This window comes from Juglans microcarpa x Juglans regia, chromosome 6D (genome assembly GCF_004785595.1).
Source record: "Juglans microcarpa x Juglans regia isolate MS1-56 chromosome 6D, Jm3101_v1.0, whole genome shotgun sequence".
In the NCBI taxonomy this organism is placed as follows: Eukaryota; Viridiplantae; Streptophyta; class Magnoliopsida; order Fagales; family Juglandaceae; genus Juglans; species Juglans microcarpa x Juglans regia.
In genome coordinates this window covers 28,349,152-28,371,202 of record NC_054604.1, presented here as the reverse complement: position 1 = coordinate 28,371,202, position 22,051 = coordinate 28,349,152, and the positions used below count along the sequence as shown (strand labels likewise).

Below are 22,051 nucleotides of genomic sequence, written 5' to 3'. Positions count from 1 at the left end.
ACATCTATAATTAAGATAACGTGTACAAATGGTGACCAAAATATTCAATGCATAAAATTTGGGAAATGCTTTGTAACACATATATATATATGTATATAGCAGTTTTAATGTGATATGTTAAATTATAAAATTATTTTTATAATAAAATAAATTTAACGTAACAATATAATATCATTTAATTTATGATTTTATTTTTATAAAATCTTTTAGAATAGGAGTTCTTATCAAAATTAGAAGCAGTAGTGTAGGCCTCTGCCATTTTAAAAAAGGTAATTTTTCCTGGGCAATAATTTAAATAGGCTGTTTAAACAGGAATTTTTGGGATACTATATATAAATTAATGACAAATTATATCAGGCATATCTTCAATATGTAATATTAGATACAATTATAAGTTGTGCAAGTATCGTATATTTTTTTTTAAAAATAGTAAAGTTTATTATTAAAAAAATTAAATTTTTCATATAGGTTCTATATTTATTCACTTTAAAAAAAAAAAATGTACAACACTTAACTATTTTATGATTATAAATATCATTTCTCATATTCAACTTAGAGATAGCTAGGGAGAGAATCTCCTTTGACTTTTCGTGACCACTATTTTCGAAGGATCAACTAACAATGTTTTGTAACTTTGTTGTGTTTTCTCAAAATTTCTGGAGGTATCATCTTCTACACTGTCCCACTTGTCTGCAGCCTACAGCGTGCGAGGGTCCGAGTTTAATCAACCTCCACACAGAAAGAATCTCCTACCCAAACTTATCAATTAATAGCTAGCCCACCTCACGATGGAGGAGAGAGAAAGAAAAATGTCAATGATAAGGTCAGCTAGCTTTCTAGTCACACCAATTCTTTGTGAAGTGTAGGCTTCAACAACAATCTGGTTATAAATATAATCATGCATGCATGAGTCAGTGCCATGCCCTTCATATCAATTAGTAATTACTTTATACCAAGTTCTTTCCTATGTTCATAAAAAAAATGGATTCTTTTCTATGCATCTTGTTTAGCAAATCTTTCTAATTATTCAGTTACTTTTGTAGTGCATGCATCAAAAGAAATATATTATAACTGATCAGATATTTACACAGTTAGGTGCCATTTTGGATTACAAGTTGAGCCCATTCTGCATGCTAGTGCCAGCATATATATATATATATATATAGAAGATATCCTGTCTAATAATTTGAGGGTCATTTGTAAGCTGTGAGCAGTAATTGGGGGTGGCAGAAAAGACACAGGAGCTGGATTCTGGGGTTCACTAATTCACAGGAAGGTTTTTACTTTCTAATTATGGGTTCCAATTAAGAAGAAGACAAAGAACCAATTGACAACTTGTGCTCTATTGCATGATAATTCTATGGTGTACCATTGAAGCTTGAACAACAGAAGTACAGAAAGAATCCAGGTCAGTCTATGCATTAAAACAGCATTTCTTCTCATTAATAATCTGTCATTCTTGTCTCATCATTTTATACTTTGTTTCTAAGTTTCATCCTCTGGGATTATATATGGATTTTTCAAGTTTGGATCATCTTTTCAAGTAGAAATGTTTTAGAGAGTGCAGATAATATTTTATCGTGGAGCCATGAACATGGAATTAGAAGCCAAAGAAAAGAGAGAGATTGAAAAAGAAGATTTAGGAGGACAGCCTTTTGAGGAAGTACCTGAGGGGTCGAAGGCAATCCCGCCATGGAGGAACCAAATAACGATAAGGGGATTAGTAGTGAGTGTTATGATTGGCACCATGTACAGTGTGATAGCCATGAAGCTGAACCTCACAACCGGGATAACTCCTAATCTAAATGTTTCTGCTGCTCTTCTTGCTTTCGTATTTGTTCGGACATGGATAAAAGTCCTCGAGAAAGCTGGTTTTGTATCAAAGCCATTCACTCGGCAAGAGAATACAATGATACAAACTTGTTCAGTTGCATGCTATAGCATTTCTGTTGGAGGTTTGAGGCTTTAATATTTCAGATTTTGAAAATTAAATACGCCATTTTTTCCCACTTTTTACTTACTTTCAATAATTTTGATGTAATCTAACAACTCCTCTTCTCTTTTAATGAACCGCAGGTGGGTTTGCTTCTTATCTATTGGGATTAAACAGGAGGACATATCTTTTGGCAGGCGTCAACAATGAGGGGAACTCCCCAAAGAGTGTTAAGGAACCTGGATTTGGTTGGATGACTGGCTACCTGTTTTTAGTCTGTTTTATTGGCCTTTTTGTCCTAGTTCCTCTAAGGAAGGTACATATATATGATTTGTTCTTGGTGGTAACCAACTAATTCAGGCCTCGTTTGTTTTCACAGATAAGATAAGATAAGATGAGTTGAGATAAAAATTTAATAAAATATTTTTAGAATATATTTTTTAATATTATTATTATTTTTTTTTTAGATTTAAAAAAGTTGAATTGCTTATTTTATTTTCTGTGAGAATTTAGAAAAATTATAATAATTAGATAAAATGAGATAAAAATAGTCATGGAAACAAACGAGATCTCAATTTCACGTATGATTCAACTCAACAAATTAAGCAAAACCATGATGATTTTTTGGTCCACGATTTTAGATCTCCTTTTCCATTTTGCAGATAATGATAGTAGACCTCAAATTAACATATCCAAGTGGCATGGCAACTGCGGTACTCATTAATGGATTCCATACTCAGGGGGATAAGATGGCTAAGTACATGACATGATCTTAATTTCTAGTATCTATCAATTTCTAGGAACAAAAAAACCATCTAAAAATCAAAACTCGTGAAACTGATCATCAAAGACATGATAAATTTGCAGGAAGCAAGTGCGGGGATTCATGAAATATTTTTCAATCAGTTTCTTATGGGGCTTCTTTAAGTGGTTCTTCAGTGGTAAAGACGAATGCGGATTCGCACACTTCCCTACTTTTGGATTGCAAGCGTATAAGAAAACGTATGCATGCATGATCTGTTTCTTCCTCTGCTGCTTTTGAGCTGATGATCAACATGTTAATTAGTGATTTTATTTAAATATTTGATCATCGGATGGATTTAATTTGCAGATTCTACTTCGACTTTAGCATGACATTTGTTGGAGCTGGCATGATTGTTTCCCATCTCGTTAACTTGTCTTTGCTTCTTGGAGCTGTGCTTTCCTTTGGAGTAATGTGGCCGCTCATTGGTCGGCTTAAAGGAATTTGGTTTTCTGAAAGTTTGGAAGAAAGTGACATGAAAAGTTTATATGGTTACAAGGTCTCACTTTTTCTATCTCATGGGACTGCTTCTTCTGCTACCAATGGTCGCCAATTTACAGTATTTTTTTTTATTTTTGGGTTTGCTTTTTGCAGGTTTTTTTATCCGTTGCTTTGATCCTAGGTGATGGTATGTACAATTTCATTAAGATATTGGTATGCACAATCATCGAAATCCGCAGCAGATTAAAGAAGGAGGACCTCGAAATGGGTAATATGAACAGTAGCCTTCGAATTTTCATTTCTACATGTTACTTATAGTAGGTTTCCTTAAACCTAGATTCTGGAAACACTCAAATGACGCATGATGTGTACGAGGAACCGGCATGTTAGTATGTGTTAATTTGAGTAAAAATTTTATTTATCATGTTTGCATCCCACGTCAATATATGATTTATTATTTTGATGTGTAAATATATGTGTTATATAAAAATATAATAATAACAAATCACACGTTGGAATGTTGTGCGGAGATAATAAGTATCATGTGTGAAATCTAAATATCAACACATACTCGTTCAGTAATAAATACGCTTAATAACACATGTACAATTCTTTTTTATCAATAATCGAATTCATCAGTGGCTACAATTGTTTAATTGACCATACTAATTTGATTAGTTAATTAGTTACTTCTAACAATTTCTCTTTTTTTTTTTCTCCCATGCAGATGTGGATGGCCAAGAGAAGCCAATTGAAGTAATGAAACGGAACGAGATTTTCATTAGTGAAAACATTCCCATGTGGTTTGCAGCCGTTGGATATGTCATCTTTGCCATCATTTCCATAATTGTGATCCCATTCATGTTTCCTCAACTTAAATGGTACTATGTTGTCGTAGCCTATTTTTTAGCTCCATCTCTGGCATTCTGCAATGCTTATGGAGCTGGACTGACGGACATAAACATGGCCTACAATTACGGGAAAGTGGCACTCTTCGTCTTAGCAGCGTTGACAGGAAAAGAAGATGGCGTGGTGGCTGCGCTTGTTGGGTGTGGACTCGTCAAATCTGTTGTTTCTGTGGCTTGCATTCTGATGCAAGATTTCAAGACTGCCTACTTGACTTGCACTTCTCCCAAAGCAATGTTCTTGAACCAAGCCATTGGCACAGCATTAGGCTGTGTGACGGCTCCTCTTAGCTTCTTCCTTTTTTACAAGGCATTTGATGTGGGAAACCCGGATGGAGAGTTCAAAGCTCCTTATGCCTTGATCTATAGAAACATGGCAATTCTAGGTGTGCAAGGCTTCTCTGCTCTTCCTCGCCATTGCCTGCAAATGTGCTATGGCTTTCTTGCCTTTGCGGTTGGAGTCAATGTGGTGCGCGATATTTCCCCACAAAAGGTCGGAAAATATATGCCGCTTCCAATGGTCATGGCGGTGCCTTTTCTGGTCGGGGCATACTTTGCAATTGATATGTGCCTTGGGAGTTTGATTGTTTTTATGTTGCACAAGCTTGATTCTAAGAAGGCCGAGTTGATGGTACCTGCGATTGCTTCTGGATTGATTTGCGGGGAAGGGCTCTGGACCCTCCCTGCTGCAGTTCTAGCTCTGGCCAAAATAAAACCTCCGATCTGCATGAAATTTTTGCATTCCTAGAAAAAGCTTTCAGAGGACTTGGCTGAGAGCATTATACGACAGGGTAATCTCCGACTCAAATTAGTCAATTATAGGTGCAAATAAAATCATACATAAGCTACGTGCATCGCATTGTATCCATTCTCAAACAACAATAAAAATGCATCGCATCACTTGCTTGTCTTGTGTGATTTCCTTTTATTTCTTTCCCCTTTTTCGGATTCAGGGCACTGCCTCATGAGTTCATCAACTAGCACGAGTAAAGAAGAGAAATATTGGAGGGAAAATTTTGGTATTTTTCTTCTTATTGGAAAGCATGCTTGAGTATCACGGTTTGATTAAATTATTCCTTGGTCAAATGCTCGGGTCATTGTCGGAATACATGGAGGAATGGAACACTGAATGAGTAAAGATGGCTTCTCGTTGAATGCCTCAAACATTCAGTATCTAAAATATGCATGCGCTATATGTCTATCAAACGAAAAGTACAACCAGCTAAATCAGGAAAGCCAAATTGGATTAGGCATGATAATGTCCCAAACTTCTCTAATATACAATAGCTTTATTCCAATGAGCCAATTAAATAAAATGAAATCTTAGTCATCTGAACAAAAACATCGCACCGTCGATAAAGATAACAAATGATCAGCTAGTTATGATACCTGCTAGAACATCACTCTTCCTGCGTGCATATATTGTGTAAACTAGACGGATTGCATCAAGCCATCCATCCAAGGATTCCCACGAGTCAGCAACCTGTAGGATCAACAGAAAATATTGAATTTAGACCTTACCATTTGAAAATCCAGTGCTTTGATCCACTGAGGAACGTTAACAAAGAATAGAACAATTGTTCTCATCTCCCTTGTCATCTTGCAAATTAGAAAACAGAGTTATGAGGCCATCATTTGCAGTACAAAATGAATGCAGATTGTTGAGAACGGCACCGACCATAGAGCACAGTTTCATATATATCACAACAGCTCACCTTTTTTTATATATTTAAAAGAAAAAATCAGATCCATATATTGCCTCGTTATATATTTAAGATACAAAGACCGGTAATTGAGACAAGTAAGCCCAATCACCAATTGCATCCATGTAGCACACCCCATGTAGGATGAGTGCGCAAGCAAAAAATTTAATTTGCATCAGGAAGGGATGAAATTCAAGTGCCCCCACAGTGTAAATGTCAAAGAAAAATACTATACATCATCCTTTTAGCATTCCTTGATGTGGTATCAAATGATTGATGGACAAGTGAAACATGCCAAATAGTTTTCCAATCATTTAAGGTCACATCATAGGATGATGAGAGTACAATGAATAAAAGGATCATGAGTAGCATGTCAAAATGACATAACTTTGTAATAATCTTGACTTAAAATGTTTAATTCGTTACTCCTAGTGTTTAAAACAAAATGTATGAAGAGTTTTAAATGAATTCTAGGGTCCTAAAAAGTCATACATTTATACTACAGCACTAGTCATAACCTGCAAATGCTCAAGATAATCTTCATATGACCAAAATTATCAGGTTTGACACCCACATTAAGTGCTACAAGTTGAAATTCAAATTACAGAACTCTTGTTCATAACATGCAAATGCAGACTTGATCTTTAGTCTGGCTAAGAATAATTGGTTTGAACTTACAATGCAGGAAAACAAAAAAGAGTCTGGAAAACAAAACATAATGCTTACCATGAAAACAGGCCCATTAATTGTATCAATGCAGAGGCCTGCACCAGGTGGCAAAGTCAGATCAGCACATGCTGATACAGAAACTATATCTGGAACATCAATTCTGATGCCCCTTTTGTCATTGTTCACTACATCCCCTGTATTTCCAGAGAGGCCTTGTGGCACTCGTTTTTGCTCAACTTTGTTTACCTGATGAGAGGGATGCCAAAGAAACTTCGTTGAGAATAAAGAAACGATGATCCTTTGCCACAGTTTACCAGCCTATCCAAACCAATGTATGTGCAGTGACTAAAGGAAAGTCTAAGCCACAAGTGAGATTTATACTCCAAAAAAGACTAGTCAATATTATAATTGGAGCCCCTCGAATCATTATAGACCGTAAGAACTTCTCCCTCCCAGGTAAGTAGGACTGTTAATTCGGGTTCCGGCCCAGGAACCCGGGTTTCAAACCCGGGCCGGGTTAGACCCGGGCCAAAACCAAGATGAATCCGGATTTACAACCCGGTACCCAGGTTTTTTTTTTTTTTTCCAGTTTGAATGTTTTGATGTTTCTTTTTTTTTTTTTTTTTTTGTTCCTTTTAAGTTTTTTTTTTTTTTTATCTGGAAATTCTTTAAATGCAAATGTACTAGAAAGTAAACTTCTACCTATCAGGAATGCAGAAAATAGAAACCTTACAAAAAAGATGGTAAAAACTTTCAAAAACATTGGTAAAAATGAAGCAGTAACTAGTATGCATGTCAAAAGTGGAAGTATAGCTTGCAAAGTACCTACTTTATGTGTACGCTATATTTAATATGGACCCATGTCTCAGAAGTGAAAATGATAGGAATTCCTGATGCTTAAAATTCAGACAACGAAAGATAAAGGAGAGATGGACAACAATTTCCAGATCAAAACATTCAAACTGAAAAAAAAAAAAAGGTTCCGGGCCTGGAAGAAAACCCAGCCCGGATGAACAGTCCAACAGGTAAACTGGGATTCCATTTACCACTCTCCTCTCATACTATATATGACCTATTGAAGTATGGTTTTAATATACATAATGTTATTACTTGACAATATGACAAGGAAACAAATCAACGTTTACCTGAAGAAGCCCTTCATGGTTTAAAACAAATTGGGAACGTTTCCAATCAATATGAGGTGCCACTGGTTTCCCGACAGGCGGTGCTGTCAAGTATCCAACTTTCAGATGCGGCAAAGGTAGCTGTCAATAGTTAATTTCTGTCAACGGTTCCCTCAACCAAACTCATTGAAACATAATAACATATAGAGAGAACCTTACTATCATTCGGACTGAGAAATTCATTTAAATTTTCATTAGGAGTGCTAAATGAACCATTATGAACATACAATCAACCACAACATCAAGAGATAGGGAATGATAACTACTAACCATGGAACGAACCAGCCGCAAGGCACTGCTGTAAACCTAAATAAAACGCCATTAGGTTAGTCAGTGGAAAACTGAAATTGATGTACGCACCTATAAAGCATCAGAAAGCAAGGGCAAAGGAAAAGATAAGACTCTTTAAATCTCACTTCAGATAAGTATTTCTCCGCCCATTTTGGGATTTCACTAACATGTTTATGTTAGAGTCAACATTTTATTACCTAGGTATACAAATAATATTGCTAGATACAAAATACAATTATACTTACTGAATAATTTGGTTTCAATGCATGAGCAGCTGCAATGTAGATAGCAGATTGGCTATATAACTCGTTAGGAGAGACTTCTTTAGCATTGTCTGATCCCCCAATTCTTAGTGTGTCCTCTGCTAATCCATACTGCAAATAATGACACCATGAGTTTGGGTTGCACGAGATATAGTGGATACTGAAGACGAACAAATGTACAAATATAAGATCATGGTATCTCAAATATGGAAGGTTAAGTTACCAACTGACCAAAACAGTTCCAAGGTTGTAAATTGCTCGGTGGAAGTCAAACTGCAACCGAATGGCTGCACGAAACTGCATCAGAAGACCAGTCAAACATATCATAATAAAAGAACAAACAGTGGAAACTATTCTTAGGATACAAAGAAAATCTTAGGTCTTAGATGCAAATTTATATTGCTAGTTGCTCCCATACAGTTACCCAATAACTCTGATCTTTTCAAATAAGTTTTGTACCTTACTAACTGCAGTTCTTACAATTCTTTGCTTTTCCCGTGCAGGAACAATTGCACTGAGTTCCTAAATTTCACATTAAAAACATAAATTGAATCAAACTTGCCAACTAAACACAGGTAGACATATTTGACAAATTGTTGAAATACTCCTAGAACATGGAACAAAATAAGAGTAAAATTACATCGGAAAAAATGAAAAGAAGAAAAAAAAAAACTAATTATTGAGGAAATGCGAATATAACTAAAAGTACCTGCAGAGCAAGACCCCAATTATTGAGTGCCTGAAACAGATTTCAAAAGAGTGAGTACCAAAGAATGCAATGTAAATAATTTCATGAGCTTTGATGCATCAACAAGGGAGAAAAAGGGCAGAAAAATGGAAAGAAAGGGGAAAGGTGAGAATAAAGATGCTGGAGTACCCCATATGAAACCATAAACAACTTAACAATTTCTTCAAAGATACCTGAGGACTGTTCCAATTGAGTTGGATGGCTTTTTCATAGTTCTTTGTTGCCTATAAAACAAAATTAAAAAAAAAAAAAAAGTACCGTTTTAATTTCTCTAGTTCTAGAACATAAGGGAAAGAGCATAACAATTAAGGATAAAACGTAGATGGTAGACAAGACAACAAAAATATGGAAGAGGGAATTTGCATCAAGCATCATTAATGCCTTTTAATGTCACAAAGGTCAGCTATTTAGAAAACATCAGAGCGCATGACTACATTCTAATAAGTAGACAATTGTTTTGTATCCTCAATGCTCAACTACTCCAACAATAATATCCATATACAGCTGCCAAAAGTCAGGTTGAAACTACAGCAGCGGGCAAAAAACGCAGAAGGATGGTAAATATCGTAACATTATGGAATTCAAAATCAAGCACGACTGATTACTGATATTAGGTAATGAAACCTGCTTCCATAGTTCTTCAGCCTCCTTCGTACGGCCACGAATTTTTGCCCGATCAGATATTGCAATAGCCCAATTATAGAAAGCCTGGAATTAAGAATGACATATTACTTTCACATGAAATATACTATCCAGTATCAATGGAAATTAGACAGACTTATGGATAATATGATTGGCTAGGTGGGAATTTAAGGAGCCCCAATTTAGCAATACCAACGGCCTTATATCTTACCAGGAATGGGGGAAATCATAGAGCAAATTCCGGCTATATTTGAACCCCAACTAACCACAGATCAAATGGTAAAAAATACCCACAGATCTGGCATAAGTATGAACAGATAACTTTAAAAATCCTCTACCCCCCCGATCCCACCCCAGGGAGGCTCCACCTGCGTCCCTGCCCATAGTTCCTTAGATGGAGTAGGTGTTCTGGGAGGCTATCATGATTCTTGCTAATATTTACTTCTAAAAATAGTATTACCAGTCATTTAAGAAGATTGACAAGTATAATGCGATGCATCCATACATCATGAAGCGAGGGGCAAAGACGGGTAGCCTCATCATACTTCTTACAAGCTTCCTCAAGCAAGGCATCCTTAGAAGGTGAAGCAGAATCTTGACTAACATTATCTGCACTTTCCTGCAAGCCAAATGAGGATCATGAGGTGAAATAAAATGCACCTTGACACTCTTATAAGTAATTAGAATGTCCTTAAATAACAATATTACAAAAACTCTTTCCATCACAACAAATTGAGAAACTCAAGCATCTTTAAAAAATAATGGGCTGAAATAGCCAAAACGTCAGATATCAATTTTGTGTTCCATATTAAACACCTTTAACTCATTTCATTCCAAACAAACATTGTTGGTAAATGATGACTGTCGCAGAAACTTGTCATATCAAAACTTCACACTACAGGAAAATGCTTTTACTTGCTATAATTTATACTATAAAGGCATAAACACTCTTGTAATATATCACTTCATGAATATATTCAAGGTAACAGATAGTCAAGTTATCAGGTTACTACCAAAGCCATCCAGTTGAAGTTTTCATAGAGTGAAAGAATAATAAAATCCACTGACGTCAATACTTTGAGAAGCAGATGAGACGGTATTTCAGACCTGAAGAACCAATGCCCAATTGTATAATGCATCATAATCTTCTGGATTTCTCTCTATAGCAGAAGCGTACCTACAAAAGTTGAGTAAAGAATATAACTTTAGAACAGAACTCTTTAAGAGTTTACAATCTTCTTTTTTTTAAACAGATTTTCAAGTCTAAGTAAGTGGTTTAAAACACAGTATAGTTCCCACATACACCCAATTATATCTTTTGTTAAGAGTAAGGCAAAAATTTGACAATACAGAGAGGTTGATGATTAAGAATGATAAGATGACGGTACCTCCTGGCTGCAAATGTAAGAATCCGTTGGCGAGACTGGCCTTCCTCATCTACACCAGTCACAGTATTAATTAATTCCATAGCAGCATTGTTTTGGTCTACATGTCGCTGTGGGCTTTCTTGACTAAACAATCGAAAAGCAAAGAGTTAAAAGGAAAGTTTTTCTAAAAGAAAATAAGTACACAGTTATTTTTTCTTCATGCTGATATAGAAGTTACAGAAGAATATCGGCACAGGACAATATTAAAAACAATGTTTCCTTGGCAATTGAAAGGTATTTTGTCTATTTTGAACTTGATATGGAATCAAGTTTCAGGGAACAAAAAAAGATTTTGTGCAGATTCCGTGCATGTAAGATATGAGCGCATAGGTCTGCATAAAAAATGAATAACGAGGAAAGCCACATTGTCTGATGCTGCTAGGAAAAGTATGTATATCAACAGAAACATCTGCGAAATGGGTAAATAAACATCAGAACACCCCCATGTGTCATAAATCATGGTTCATGTTAACGTGCCTCTATTCAATCATAGGATGCCCAAGGTAATCAACTTAAATAATGTCACAAAATTCCATTTCTTTCATCAAACTGGTTCGCAAGGAAACAGAATCAAAGGATATTTTTACAACAGTTCTATCTTCTCGCAAGCAGCAATGTCGTGTCATTGCAAATTCAGGAGGACCTAGAGATTGTAGTCCCAAAGTTCTATAATCGATGTCGGGTATACTCAGCTAGACTGAGTGAAGCCTAATTTCAATGAAAAAAGGGCAAAAGCGAGTGAATCAAAACACGGAAACAAATATCAACCAAATTTCAGATTCTGATGAAAACACCAGCGAGTAATATTTAAAAAAATAATGAAATTGCGTTAGCAGCGACAATTGAACCACTCTTGAGTACACAGGTAAGATCATGAATATATATATATATATAATGCCTTAGAGAGAAATTCACTGATTTAACATGATGTAAACCAATTGCCTATAATATTTAGTACATCGCGATCTATTATGGCAGATTTTATGAGCTACATTCAAAGACAAAAAGTGTTAATCCCGCATGTTTTGGTGTTAATTAAAATTAGAAAATGTGTTCAAGCGAATGCGAAAGAGCACTGACCTGTAAGGCGAGGTAGCATCTGGCCCAGTCTCCTCTGGCTCGTCGCCTTTCAATCCACTGAGCAACTCCCTCATCGTGAACGTTCGGCTTCCTTCGTCTTTGCGCAGCTGACGCTCAGTTGAAGCATTCGCTGCTTTGTTATCAGACTCATTGGATTGGATCGAGCTTTCTTTAAGTTCTTCGGGATCGGGATCGGGATCTTTATCTGTCGCCACTGGTGGTTCCAGCTGGGGCTCCGGCACTGACTCTGATTCTGCCGGCTCTGTTTCTGGTTCAGGTTGAGCCACTGGCTTTGGTTCCGGCTCCGAAGGTTCTGTTTCGACTCCGTTCTGCAATTCAGATTCCTCGGCGGTCGCGGACATGTTGGTGGAGAGAGAGCGAGAGATATGTAACTGCTTAACTGGCCAGAGAACCTAACGTGTGGGGAGTATAACTTATTACTTTAGAACTACATATTATTAGAAAAAATCTATTATCGTCTCAACTCTTATCATTCTCCTATTATTTTATAATATAATATTAAATAATAAATTTATAAATAAAATATAATAAATAATTTTTAATCACTTAATATCATATCATATAATGATAAAAATTAAGATGATAAGTAGCATTACTCATATTATTAAGTACAAATAAATTAGTAATTCTATTAAAAAATTATTTATTATTTGATAATTATATGTTTAAAATATTTTTAAATTACATTTATTTGAAAATAAATTAAAAAATATAGAACTTACGATTATTTAAATTTTTAAAAATTATGACTATATCTTTAAAATTTTAAAAGTTATAATTATCTTAAACTTGTATAGATATTTTTATCCATTGAATAAAATGTGAATTACGTTTTGCATTATCTAAAAAAATATAAATGATATCTTTTCTTAAACGTACTTTTTTAACTTATTTGAAATTAAAAATATTTTAATATATCACACTCAAGTAATCTAATTTTTTCATTAAATAAATTTTCAGCCTATTTAAACAATTTTGAAGACTATCACTGTAATCGACAGCCCTTTGTGAACGGTTAAAAGATGACAGAATGTTAAATGACGTGGTTTGGTCTTTACATAAAAAATAAATCTTTTTATTCTTGTATTCTCAATTTTGATAGTTTTGATTTTTTTTTTTTTTTTTTAAAGAGATTTGTTGGTCAATGAATCTTGACTCTTTAAAATTTGATGAATTTATGTTTAAATTATTACATTGAATAATGAATTCACCAAATATTAAAATCTGAAACTTTAAGCTACAATACATTTTAATCCATCTTTATATTTAAAGATTCATTATTCATACTCTATAACTATTATTTTATTTACTTAAATTATTGTTTCCTAATTTTGAGTCACAATATATTTAATTTGGAAAATAATAATTTAAGTATCAAATTAAATTATTGATTAATATATAGTTAGTATAATTGTAAAATACGAAAGAAATAAATTAAAAATGTTATTATTAAAAAATAATATTATATTATCATTTTGACTAATCTAATGTATAGTTATGGTTATGAGAGTTTTGAATTTATGAAAAATATGTATTTTTTATCAAATTTTAAAAATAAATTTGATTGAACTAATACCAAAGTTCAGAGTCCCTATCACATGGCTGATAAGCCACAGGCCCACATTATCGCCAATAGAATTATCCTACATAATAAAATAAGTAAATATAAAAACCGAAAACTATTTAAAATTAAAGAAAAAAAATAGAAAAATTCTAACAGAATGGTCAAATTCAGAGAGTAATTTGTCTAAAGGCCAAAATACAAGAACCAAAAAACAACTAAGAATATTAACAATTGTTTTAGGTCATTGGAATCCCCCATCGAGTATGGAAATCAAACATAAAAACAACTAAAGTAAATTTGATAAAACTCGAGTCTACTTCATTTTTTTTTTCTTTAACAAATTAGATGTAAAAATAAAATTATCATCAATTATTAAATGACATAACTCATTTGAAATTTAAGTCGATCATTACAATCCCAATTAAACTCATATATGTTACTTTTAATGAAATAATGAGATTATAACTCGATATACAAAAATCGATTTGCATTCAAATTTGACAATAAAAACTTGCATATAAACTCTTATATATCAGTGTTAAATTTAAGTAGTTCATGATCAAGTTCGAATTTATTTGAAAATTAAAAAAAAATTATTCATAAACGTAAAATATAACTCAATGATAGATAGAGATCAACTTATATTTGAATAAAATAGGATCTGTGTGCAAAGTCTTCAAAGTCCAAACTTGGGTTTTTTGCCAGAGAGGCTTCCTCCTTCTCTTTTTCCATTAGTCTACTTTGTCCATAAAGTTATTTTTCCTTCTTTCCTCCAAGGCCAAAAAGGGTAGATTTGTAATTTTTCTGACATCATCTGAGAGACACGCGCTGGATAAGAAAGCTCACATACCATCGATACTTTGGAAAGAAGCAGTGGTTCCCTAAAAAAATTTGCATGTGATCACGTGCCATCACAAATTCCGGTGTCTACCAACTTTGGTCTAAACTATAATTCGTCAATTGTTGCCTCTATCTTACTGTTTTTCCTACATTTTTCCAGGATATTTTTAGGTCCAAAGAGTTTAGTTAAAAATTCTAGACGCCTAACAATCACCACCCCCATTTAGTCCCTTGGCAGTATCTTTCCACCACAATCCATGAGCCCCACTTTTTTTTACTTTTACTCCTGACGCGATAATCACATGTATTCCTTTAAGAAAGTGTGGAGTATTGTGATGACATATAACGCGATAGAGTTAGGACTTTTTATCTGACTTTTTATTGTAAAAGTTATCCCATTTGGCCACATGATCACGAAGACGAGGTAGTAGACTTCCACAACTGCTACTTCAAGACAAAGTGTAATTACTACAATCACCATGGCCTTTGGTCATAGGACTACAATCTCACACTTAGATTGTATAAAAAACACCACTTTGTTTGACTTCTTCTAATTAGGGAAGTGTTGGAAAGCATTTCTTTGTTTTCAATGTCGATTTCTATAGTACTACACTAGTTAAGAAATAGTGTTTCTTGAAATCTATCTATCCTTTATTCATGTGTTTTTGTATCATTTAATTATAATATATGGAGCTTGCTTTTTTTAAAAAAATAAAAAATGAAGTTACTAACACCGAGGGATTATATTCCCTTAATGATCTCGAGAAGTGAAAAAATTGAAAAAAAATAAAAGGAAATTATACATTCTACACGGACTATTTGGTCTAGAATATTGAATAAGAAAAGTATAGATATAGGTAGGTTGAAGTAAAAAAGACTACAGTACGGATTAAATAGCCAGTCTAATATCTTAGGGAAAAAAAAGTAGTAGTCTTGTAAAATTAATGGTCGAAATAGGACTGGTCCGAGTCCCGACCACCCTCGTAACACCTCGAGGGTGGTGCAACCAACCTGGCCTTAAGTAAGGGTGGTTGGCCAAGGTTGATTTCTTTTTTTAAATATTTAAAAAAACTTTTAAAAAAAAAAATTTGAATATCTACAATCGTACAACGCACTGCCTTTAAAAAAATTGATAAATCTGAAATTTATATAAAAAAAATATATATATATTTTTTATTGTAAACTCTACTTTTCTTTAAAGAGAGTGTACGACTTCATACCTTAAAAATGTATCTAACATTATTATGATAAATTAAAAAAAAAAAAAACTTTTTGAGCTTGAGTATTTTAAGAATTTTATTCTAATCCCAAATTCCCAATTAACATAAAAGCAGAAATGCCCAAAAACATGCGAGGATGGTACTAGAATATAATGGCAAAATGATGGGAAAGCATATGGTTATGACAATATGACTACATTTGGGCTTATTTTATCAAGTCAGAAGAACCCACCCTAAAGGTGGGTTTGTAACTCAATTGCTTTTGCTTTTTAAGAGTCCTCCAAAAACCAAATAGAAACACCAAGATCATGTCTTGGGCCAGGATAGCAGCAGCATTGACAGCTTACCACGTAACAAATGCAAACAGAAAATACCAGAGTCCTAGGTTTAAGAAAATAAGGGAGTTAAATAATTCTAAAGAACTAATTCTGCATTGTTGCCACCATCACCCAAAATGAGTCCCGAGTGCGGGCAACTACACTATAAATCCAACAATTTACTCGCAACAGAAATTGCTCATCAGACGCTAGAGCATCAAGCAGTTAAAATCAACCCGAAGATCCCTAGGTTTTGAAGGGATCTCAACAGGACCACAATAATTTAGAAGTTATAAGAGAAAAGTGTGAATCTGGGGAGGAATGAAAAAAAAAAAAGACGTGAGCATAGGAGACGCGTGTTCCTAAATCTTGTCATGGAGGGTGACTACTAAATCATGAGCATCATCAAGAAGCTTCCAAACATCCAGACGGCCGGCCATGCTGTTGCATTCCTTCATAATTTCGTCCATGCAGCTGTACTTCTCTATTATGAGCTTCCTCCTTTGCAGCACGCAGGCTGCTATCGCGTAAAGCAACAAATCGTCATTAGGAGGGGCTTTCAGCCTTATTCTACCCCAAGCTAACTTGGCAATCCCTGCTCTAATTGCCGCCTGATCAGCCCAGATTACCTCCCACAGGCACAGCGTCTGCTCAAAGCTTAACTCCCTTCGGAAGAGAACCACCACCATCCTGTACACAAAAAAGCAATCCTCAGCTTGAAGCTTCTCCAGGTGCCTGTAGAGATGAATATCCTTGCGCTTGATAATCTTAGAAACAATATTCAGCTGCCTCCGGATTCCCACCTCATCAAGTCGGAAATTATGCCGAGCTTTTTTCATGAAACCCACAAAGCACCAAAAGGCTTCATGGTCCTCCTCAAACACTGTGATTATTGGAGCAAGTAGATCACTCATTCCTTGGCAGTAACCAATCTCAGGATCATAGACTGCATAGGCTTCCAGGATAGCAACCAGGCGAGCAGCATGGAAAACCCTGCATGGCTCCAAGTGATCATAATCCTTCAACCCAGCACTCTCTGCTAGCTGGTGAGCTTTGATCTCTGACACTGCAGCCTGAGATGGTGAGTAAATAAACCATTCATCATTTGCCCGCAAAGCATCAAGACGGATGATTCTTTGCCAATTTGCAAAATCTTCAGCTGTGTGGGATTTCAACTTGCTTTCAGCATTAGAGGGAGACTTGTTTTCTGGATCGAAGGCATATGTATTCACCTTGGCAGGCTCATCAAGGCCATTCTCTTCAGATAATTTGGTGGCAAGTAAAGGTTGCACGTCCTCAGGTTCTTCTGAAGAGTCGGAATCAGTCGTCTCCGTGTCTCCAGCAGAGGCATCTTCACAAGTCAGTCCACTCTTATCACCTTCTTCTTCCAAAGATGAATCGTTGGATTGAAGGGCATGACCACAGACAGAATGGCCATCCTCAGCCAATGGGCTTCCTCCCTCAGTCAAAAGGGACCTACTGGCACTGACCACATCTTCTAAGCTAGGAGAATCTAGAACCTGACTAAAATCCCCACTGCCCTCATTGCTGCAGTTCCCAGAAACTTCCTTCAGCTTTAAAGTCTCCTCACTGCATTTTAAAATCTGCAGGCATCGCTTCCGCAGCTTAACATATTCTTTTCTGCATCACAAAGTAAAAGAAGAGTGACAAGGGGAACAAGAAAAGAAGGGGGAGGGAGGGAGTGGAAAACACAAAAATTATGATATTCCAAACATAAAATTTAAGCGTCCTAATGGATTTAATCAATAATGAAAATACCTTTTCTGTATGTTAACCAAATCTCTTTCTTTCTGGGAACTGTTAATGTCATAGCTGTGCACACGAGCATATCAAAGTCAAGACGTGAAAGATCTGGAGAAATTTGGCCCTTAAAAAACACCCAGCATACAGCAAAAGGGAACAAGAGACCCAATCATAAATAGCCAGAAACAGTATAAAATAGCAATCTATATGTCTGTTTTCTCCATGAAGAAGGAATTTTGCAATATGTCAATTTACATGGCAACCATAATGGTGAAGCAAATATTTTTTTTATAAGTAATGGTGAAGCAAATTAGCATGGCCACACAAGTAATTACATAAAAGTCCCCTTAGTTACAACTGCACCTGAATTACCACAAAAAAAAAAAAAAGGGGCTAAGAGAGTCTGAAAATGATTACATACGGATTCTGGTTCCCAGACTCTCCCGTTTGATAGCAGTAGAATTCAGGAGTGTATGTCTGTGTGCATGTGTTATAACTTCCTAGTTGATGTATATCCAGATTTTGAGTCTTAAGACAAGAATGGTTAAAAAATCAGAACGAGGGTGGGAAAAAATATCATAAATCAAGCAACTTAAAGTCAGTTATGGATCAAGCAATCCATAGGACCGGGCTAACCTGTGGCAATGACTAACAACATAACAAGAAGTCTCCAAAAGGTAGCAAAATCTATCTTAGTTTCACAATTAAAGAGAGAGGAACAAAAATACTATAATACAAACACGCACAGACATTGATACATAAAGGTATTTAGATGGAAATTCTTACACTCCAAGAAGGAAAGGCCAAACCTCCGTTCTAATACTTGGATCAACACCCTGCATCAGAGCATAAGGAATCAGATCTTCGCAACAGTAACAAATACAGGGATAAAAATCAGAAGAAACTAGAAAAAATAAAATTGAATTTGAAAGAAGAAAACAAGGTGGTCTGAGAAAATTCGATAGCTTACCCCACCACGAACTTTCTTCAAAAATTTGACCCCACCATCACTGAGCTTTCCATCTGGTGTAAAGAAACTCTTCCATTGTTTTGGCAGAAGGGTATGTTTTCTTCTCCTACGCGACCAAGGTGATTTAAGACTAGCCCTGGAGAAAGCACAAAATAAATTAGAAACTTTAACCAAGTGAAGGAGAAACTGAGGCACAAAATAGCATAAAACATTTATCTGCACCTAAAAACAAATAAGGTTCATATAAAAAGCAAATGTATGACAGTCATAAAAAAACCCCATTTGCAGGCATAGTAAAGGTGAACGGGGAAGTTGTAAAACTAATCCACCACAGTAATCATTTAGAGCGAGTAAAATAAACTTCGACAAGATTGCACAAATATTACTTTTGCCACAAAAGCTTATGAGCATGAAAAACAGATTGAATCCCAAAGAAATATTAACTTAGCGACTTTGTCATGACAGTCGGAGCAGAAAACCTACTCAGGAATTCTGATTTTGAAACCCAAACAGTTAATTATTATATATAAACAGTAATAATGAGGGGTTTTGTGAACAAATTCATAATCAAACGCCGAGTTCATTTCCAATATTTTTAGTTATCAGCCTAAAATTTTGCAAAAATAAGGAAAACAAAGACTGAAAAGGAAAAGCTCAATTACAGTCACAATATAGCCCCATCCGCTGGGTAATAAAGGTCCAAACCTGAAACCACCAATTAAAAAAATATAATTTAAAAAAAAATAAAAAAATAAAAAATAAACAGGAGACTGAATCTGAATCTCACAAGATGAGACCGTTTTCCTACTAAGAACTAGTTGAACGGTGACGCTTTTTAACACTGGAATACAAAATTGCGTACTTTTCAGATCGGGATCTGAAAAGAAAACACTACTCTACAATACATGCTCTGAAATTGATCGAGAAAAAAAGAAAGGGAAAAGAAAATCTTTGGATTAGGGGAAGAGGAAATTAAGAACTCACCGATCAGTAGAAGTTGATGAGGACGAAGACGAGGAGGAGGAGGAGGAGGAGTGAGCAACGACTAACAAGACCGATCGCAAATGAACCCACGACGAAGATGACGACGACGACGACGACGATAGTGAAGAGGAATTTGGCGACGACGAAGGCGGCGAAGAAGTGTGACTTCGCCGTAGGGCTCTCATCAAGTGTTTCTCGTCTGTAAGCATTTATCTATCTATCTATCTATCTACTAATTCTTCCAGATTCTGAAACTGAATACGAAATTGGGTTTGATTCTTTCTCATTTCTTTAGGGCTCGGATTTCGATTTCTTGGGGTTCCCCTTTTACCAAAGAGAGTAGAAGACAGTGGCGGCCAAGGCGATACCGACCATAGCCGTCACTGCGATGGTTAGTCCGACATTGGAAGCCGATAAGCCGAAGCCACTTCCGCCGCTGCTACCTTCAACGAACACGATCCATCTGCTAGTATCAGAGCCGCCACCGGAGGAGAGAAACAGCTTCAACGAGAGGAAGCAACGGGAAAATACCGTGGTCAATACCTCTTTCCCGTCTTCGCTCTTCCTCGTCCTCAACAACACCATCACACACACACGAACTGAGGTACCGGGAAACCCAACCACACCTCTCTTTTATCTTACCTAATATCTTCTTCTCTCGCTCTCTCTACAACTGCCTTTTCTGAAACTCTGCTTGCTTTCCATGAAAGTCAATAAATATAGCAGAAATACTAAAATACTGCTGATTTTATTATATTTTCTGTGACATCCATATCTCTCCCACCCTCTTGGTAAGCGAATCTCGCTGATTTTTATTTATTTGTTTATTTGTTTATTTGTTTACTCGGCCTCTCTCTGGGACGGAGAGTGGGAGTGAGAATTTAGAAAGAAATGTAGATCGAAGACGCACGCTTTCAGCTTCAGGGCAATGTGCGGGTACCCAAACAGTTTGGGCCCGGTCCATTCTTATTATAAAGTATAATTTTATAAATAATATTACTACTTATAATTCTACTTATAATTCTACTCATAAATCATTATAAGATGGTCTATACGAATAATATTGAACGTAAGATTTACTCAAATTTTATTAGTAAACAACCTTTTAACTTTAACTTCAATAGTTGTAAGAGTATTAATAGTGGACTCAATAAAATTATATTTTGATAAAAATTTAACTAGATTATATAAAAACTCATTATAGTGGACTCAATAAAATTATAGTACTTTAAACTTTAATAATCTTCACTTGTCAAATCTGTTGAGTCCAAATTACTCACCAAATATTATTTTGGCATAAAAAATTCCCTCTCCCACATGCTATTAGTTTCACGCGAGCTCACAATTTCAAAAAATTTCTCTTCATCTCAAAAGCACGAAGCGCCAAATTCCAAACTCAACCACAGAAGGCGGCCAGTCTCCATCAGTCATCATTTCAATGATGTGGCATCATTTTGCTGAAGTGATTCAAGTTCTAATTCTGCAATATTATGATTAGTTGATACCAATTTTTTCTTTTAAAATCTAATATCAACGTTAGAAAATTAATATGTACTTTTTTAATAACGAATAAATATTCAAATTACAATTAGAATTAAAATAAATGAAATGATCAAAATAAATATTGTAATAGAATAATGATAGATTTGGAGAGTATATTATTTGATGTTATTCAAAAGTGGCTAGCTAAATTTATAAAAGTGAATTCTCTAACCAAATTTTAGCAAACTTTATTGAGTCCATTGGACCACTAGTAATGCTCTTAACACTATTAACATTATTAACAATTAATTCAAGGCATAAATGTAATATCCGTCAAATTAACATTGTTAACTTGACTAATAATTAATTTAAGAGAGATCAATATTTATCTCGTCTATAATATTATGGAAGGGTCAAGTAACATGTTCGAACAACACCTTCAATAGATTGTAACAATAAGATGAGATGAAACGTTTCTTATATTCAAACAAGACCTCATTTCATCTAACAAGTGTTAAGTGGAAGACAAAGTGAAAAGAGAAATAAATAAAGAAAAAGAAAAAGCTTACATGGATAAAAATGTATCAACAAAATATGAGTATAAAATATATGATCCATTGGAGCTCTTTTTGTATAAATAAATAATTGTTTTATGAGTTCTGTTATATACAGTCACTTTCTTTTACATATCTTTTATGCACTCAACTAATTTGATTGACCAAAATAGTTATTTTATATTAAAAAAAAAATGACGCAACTAATTGCATTAGTAAAGTATACAAAAAATATGTAAAAGTGACT

At 35.0% G+C, this 22,051-nt stretch overlaps 3 protein-coding genes across 6 annotated transcripts in view; 1 reads left to right on the top strand and 2 right to left on the bottom strand.

Moving 5' to 3' along the window:
- The window catches only part of LOC121233947 (protein HLB1-like), a 42,364-nt gene extending 29,816 nt beyond the window's left edge, over window positions 1-12,548 (bottom strand). Inside the window, exons 1-14 of one of the 3 annotated variants that reach the window (XM_041129723.1) lie at window positions 12,089-12,548; window positions 10,970-11,092; window positions 10,689-10,758; window positions 10,087-10,200; window positions 9,564-9,647; window positions 9,113-9,163; window positions 8,901-8,930; window positions 8,651-8,713; window positions 8,423-8,488; window positions 8,174-8,302; window positions 7,908-7,943; window positions 7,599-7,718; window positions 6,511-6,699; window positions 5,305-5,564 (exon numbers count right to left, since the gene is read on the bottom strand). In XM_041129723.1, coding sequence (XP_040985657.1) covers window positions 5,454-5,564; window positions 6,511-6,699; window positions 7,599-7,718; window positions 7,908-7,943; window positions 8,174-8,302; window positions 8,423-8,488; window positions 8,651-8,713; window positions 8,901-8,930; window positions 9,113-9,163; window positions 9,564-9,647; window positions 10,087-10,200; window positions 10,689-10,758; window positions 10,970-11,092; window positions 12,089-12,450 — 1,548 coding nt within the window. In that variant the 5' untranslated portion in view covers window positions 12,451-12,548 and the 3' untranslated portion in view covers window positions 5,305-5,453. Of the gene's footprint in view, window positions 1-5,304; window positions 5,565-6,510; window positions 6,700-7,598; window positions 7,719-7,907; window positions 7,944-8,173; window positions 8,303-8,422; window positions 8,489-8,650; window positions 8,714-8,900; window positions 8,931-9,112; window positions 9,164-9,563; window positions 9,648-10,086; window positions 10,201-10,688; window positions 10,759-10,969; window positions 11,093-12,088 lie in introns of those variants that run through there. The other 2 variants (XM_041129724.1, XM_041129725.1) reach the window with 2 other exon arrangements.
- On the top strand, window positions 925-4,981 carry LOC121233946 (metal-nicotianamine transporter YSL1-like). Of its 2 annotated transcripts, none has more exons than XM_041129720.1 (8): window positions 925-1,408; window positions 1,561-1,955; window positions 2,077-2,249; window positions 2,596-2,690; window positions 2,801-2,935; window positions 3,045-3,234; window positions 3,330-3,444; window positions 3,904-4,981. In XM_041129720.1, the coding sequence occupies exons 2-8, from the start codon at window positions 1,589-1,591 to the stop codon at window positions 4,827-4,829; spliced, it is 2,001 nt and encodes a 666-aa protein (XP_040985654.1). In that variant the 5' UTR covers window positions 925-1,408; window positions 1,561-1,588; the 3' UTR covers window positions 4,830-4,981. The 2 variants fall into 2 exon arrangements, with proteins under 2 accessions (XP_040985654.1, XP_040985655.1); XM_041129721.1 differs by having other exon boundaries at window positions 1,552-1,955.
- A 3,571-nt stretch (window positions 12,549-16,119) lies between the features above and the next one.
- Window positions 16,120-20,645, bottom strand: LOC121234443 (rab GTPase-activating protein 22-like). Its single transcript, XM_041130378.1, has 5 exons — window positions 19,769-20,645; window positions 18,785-18,920; window positions 18,601-18,650; window positions 17,830-17,883; window positions 16,120-17,691 (listed from the first exon to the last, which is right to left on the bottom strand). The coding sequence occupies exons 1-5, from the start codon at window positions 19,975-19,977 to the stop codon at window positions 16,413-16,415; spliced, it is 1,728 nt and encodes a 575-aa protein (XP_040986312.1). The 5' UTR covers window positions 19,978-20,645; the 3' UTR covers window positions 16,120-16,412.
- Between the last annotated feature and the right edge of the window lie 1,406 nt (window positions 20,646-22,051).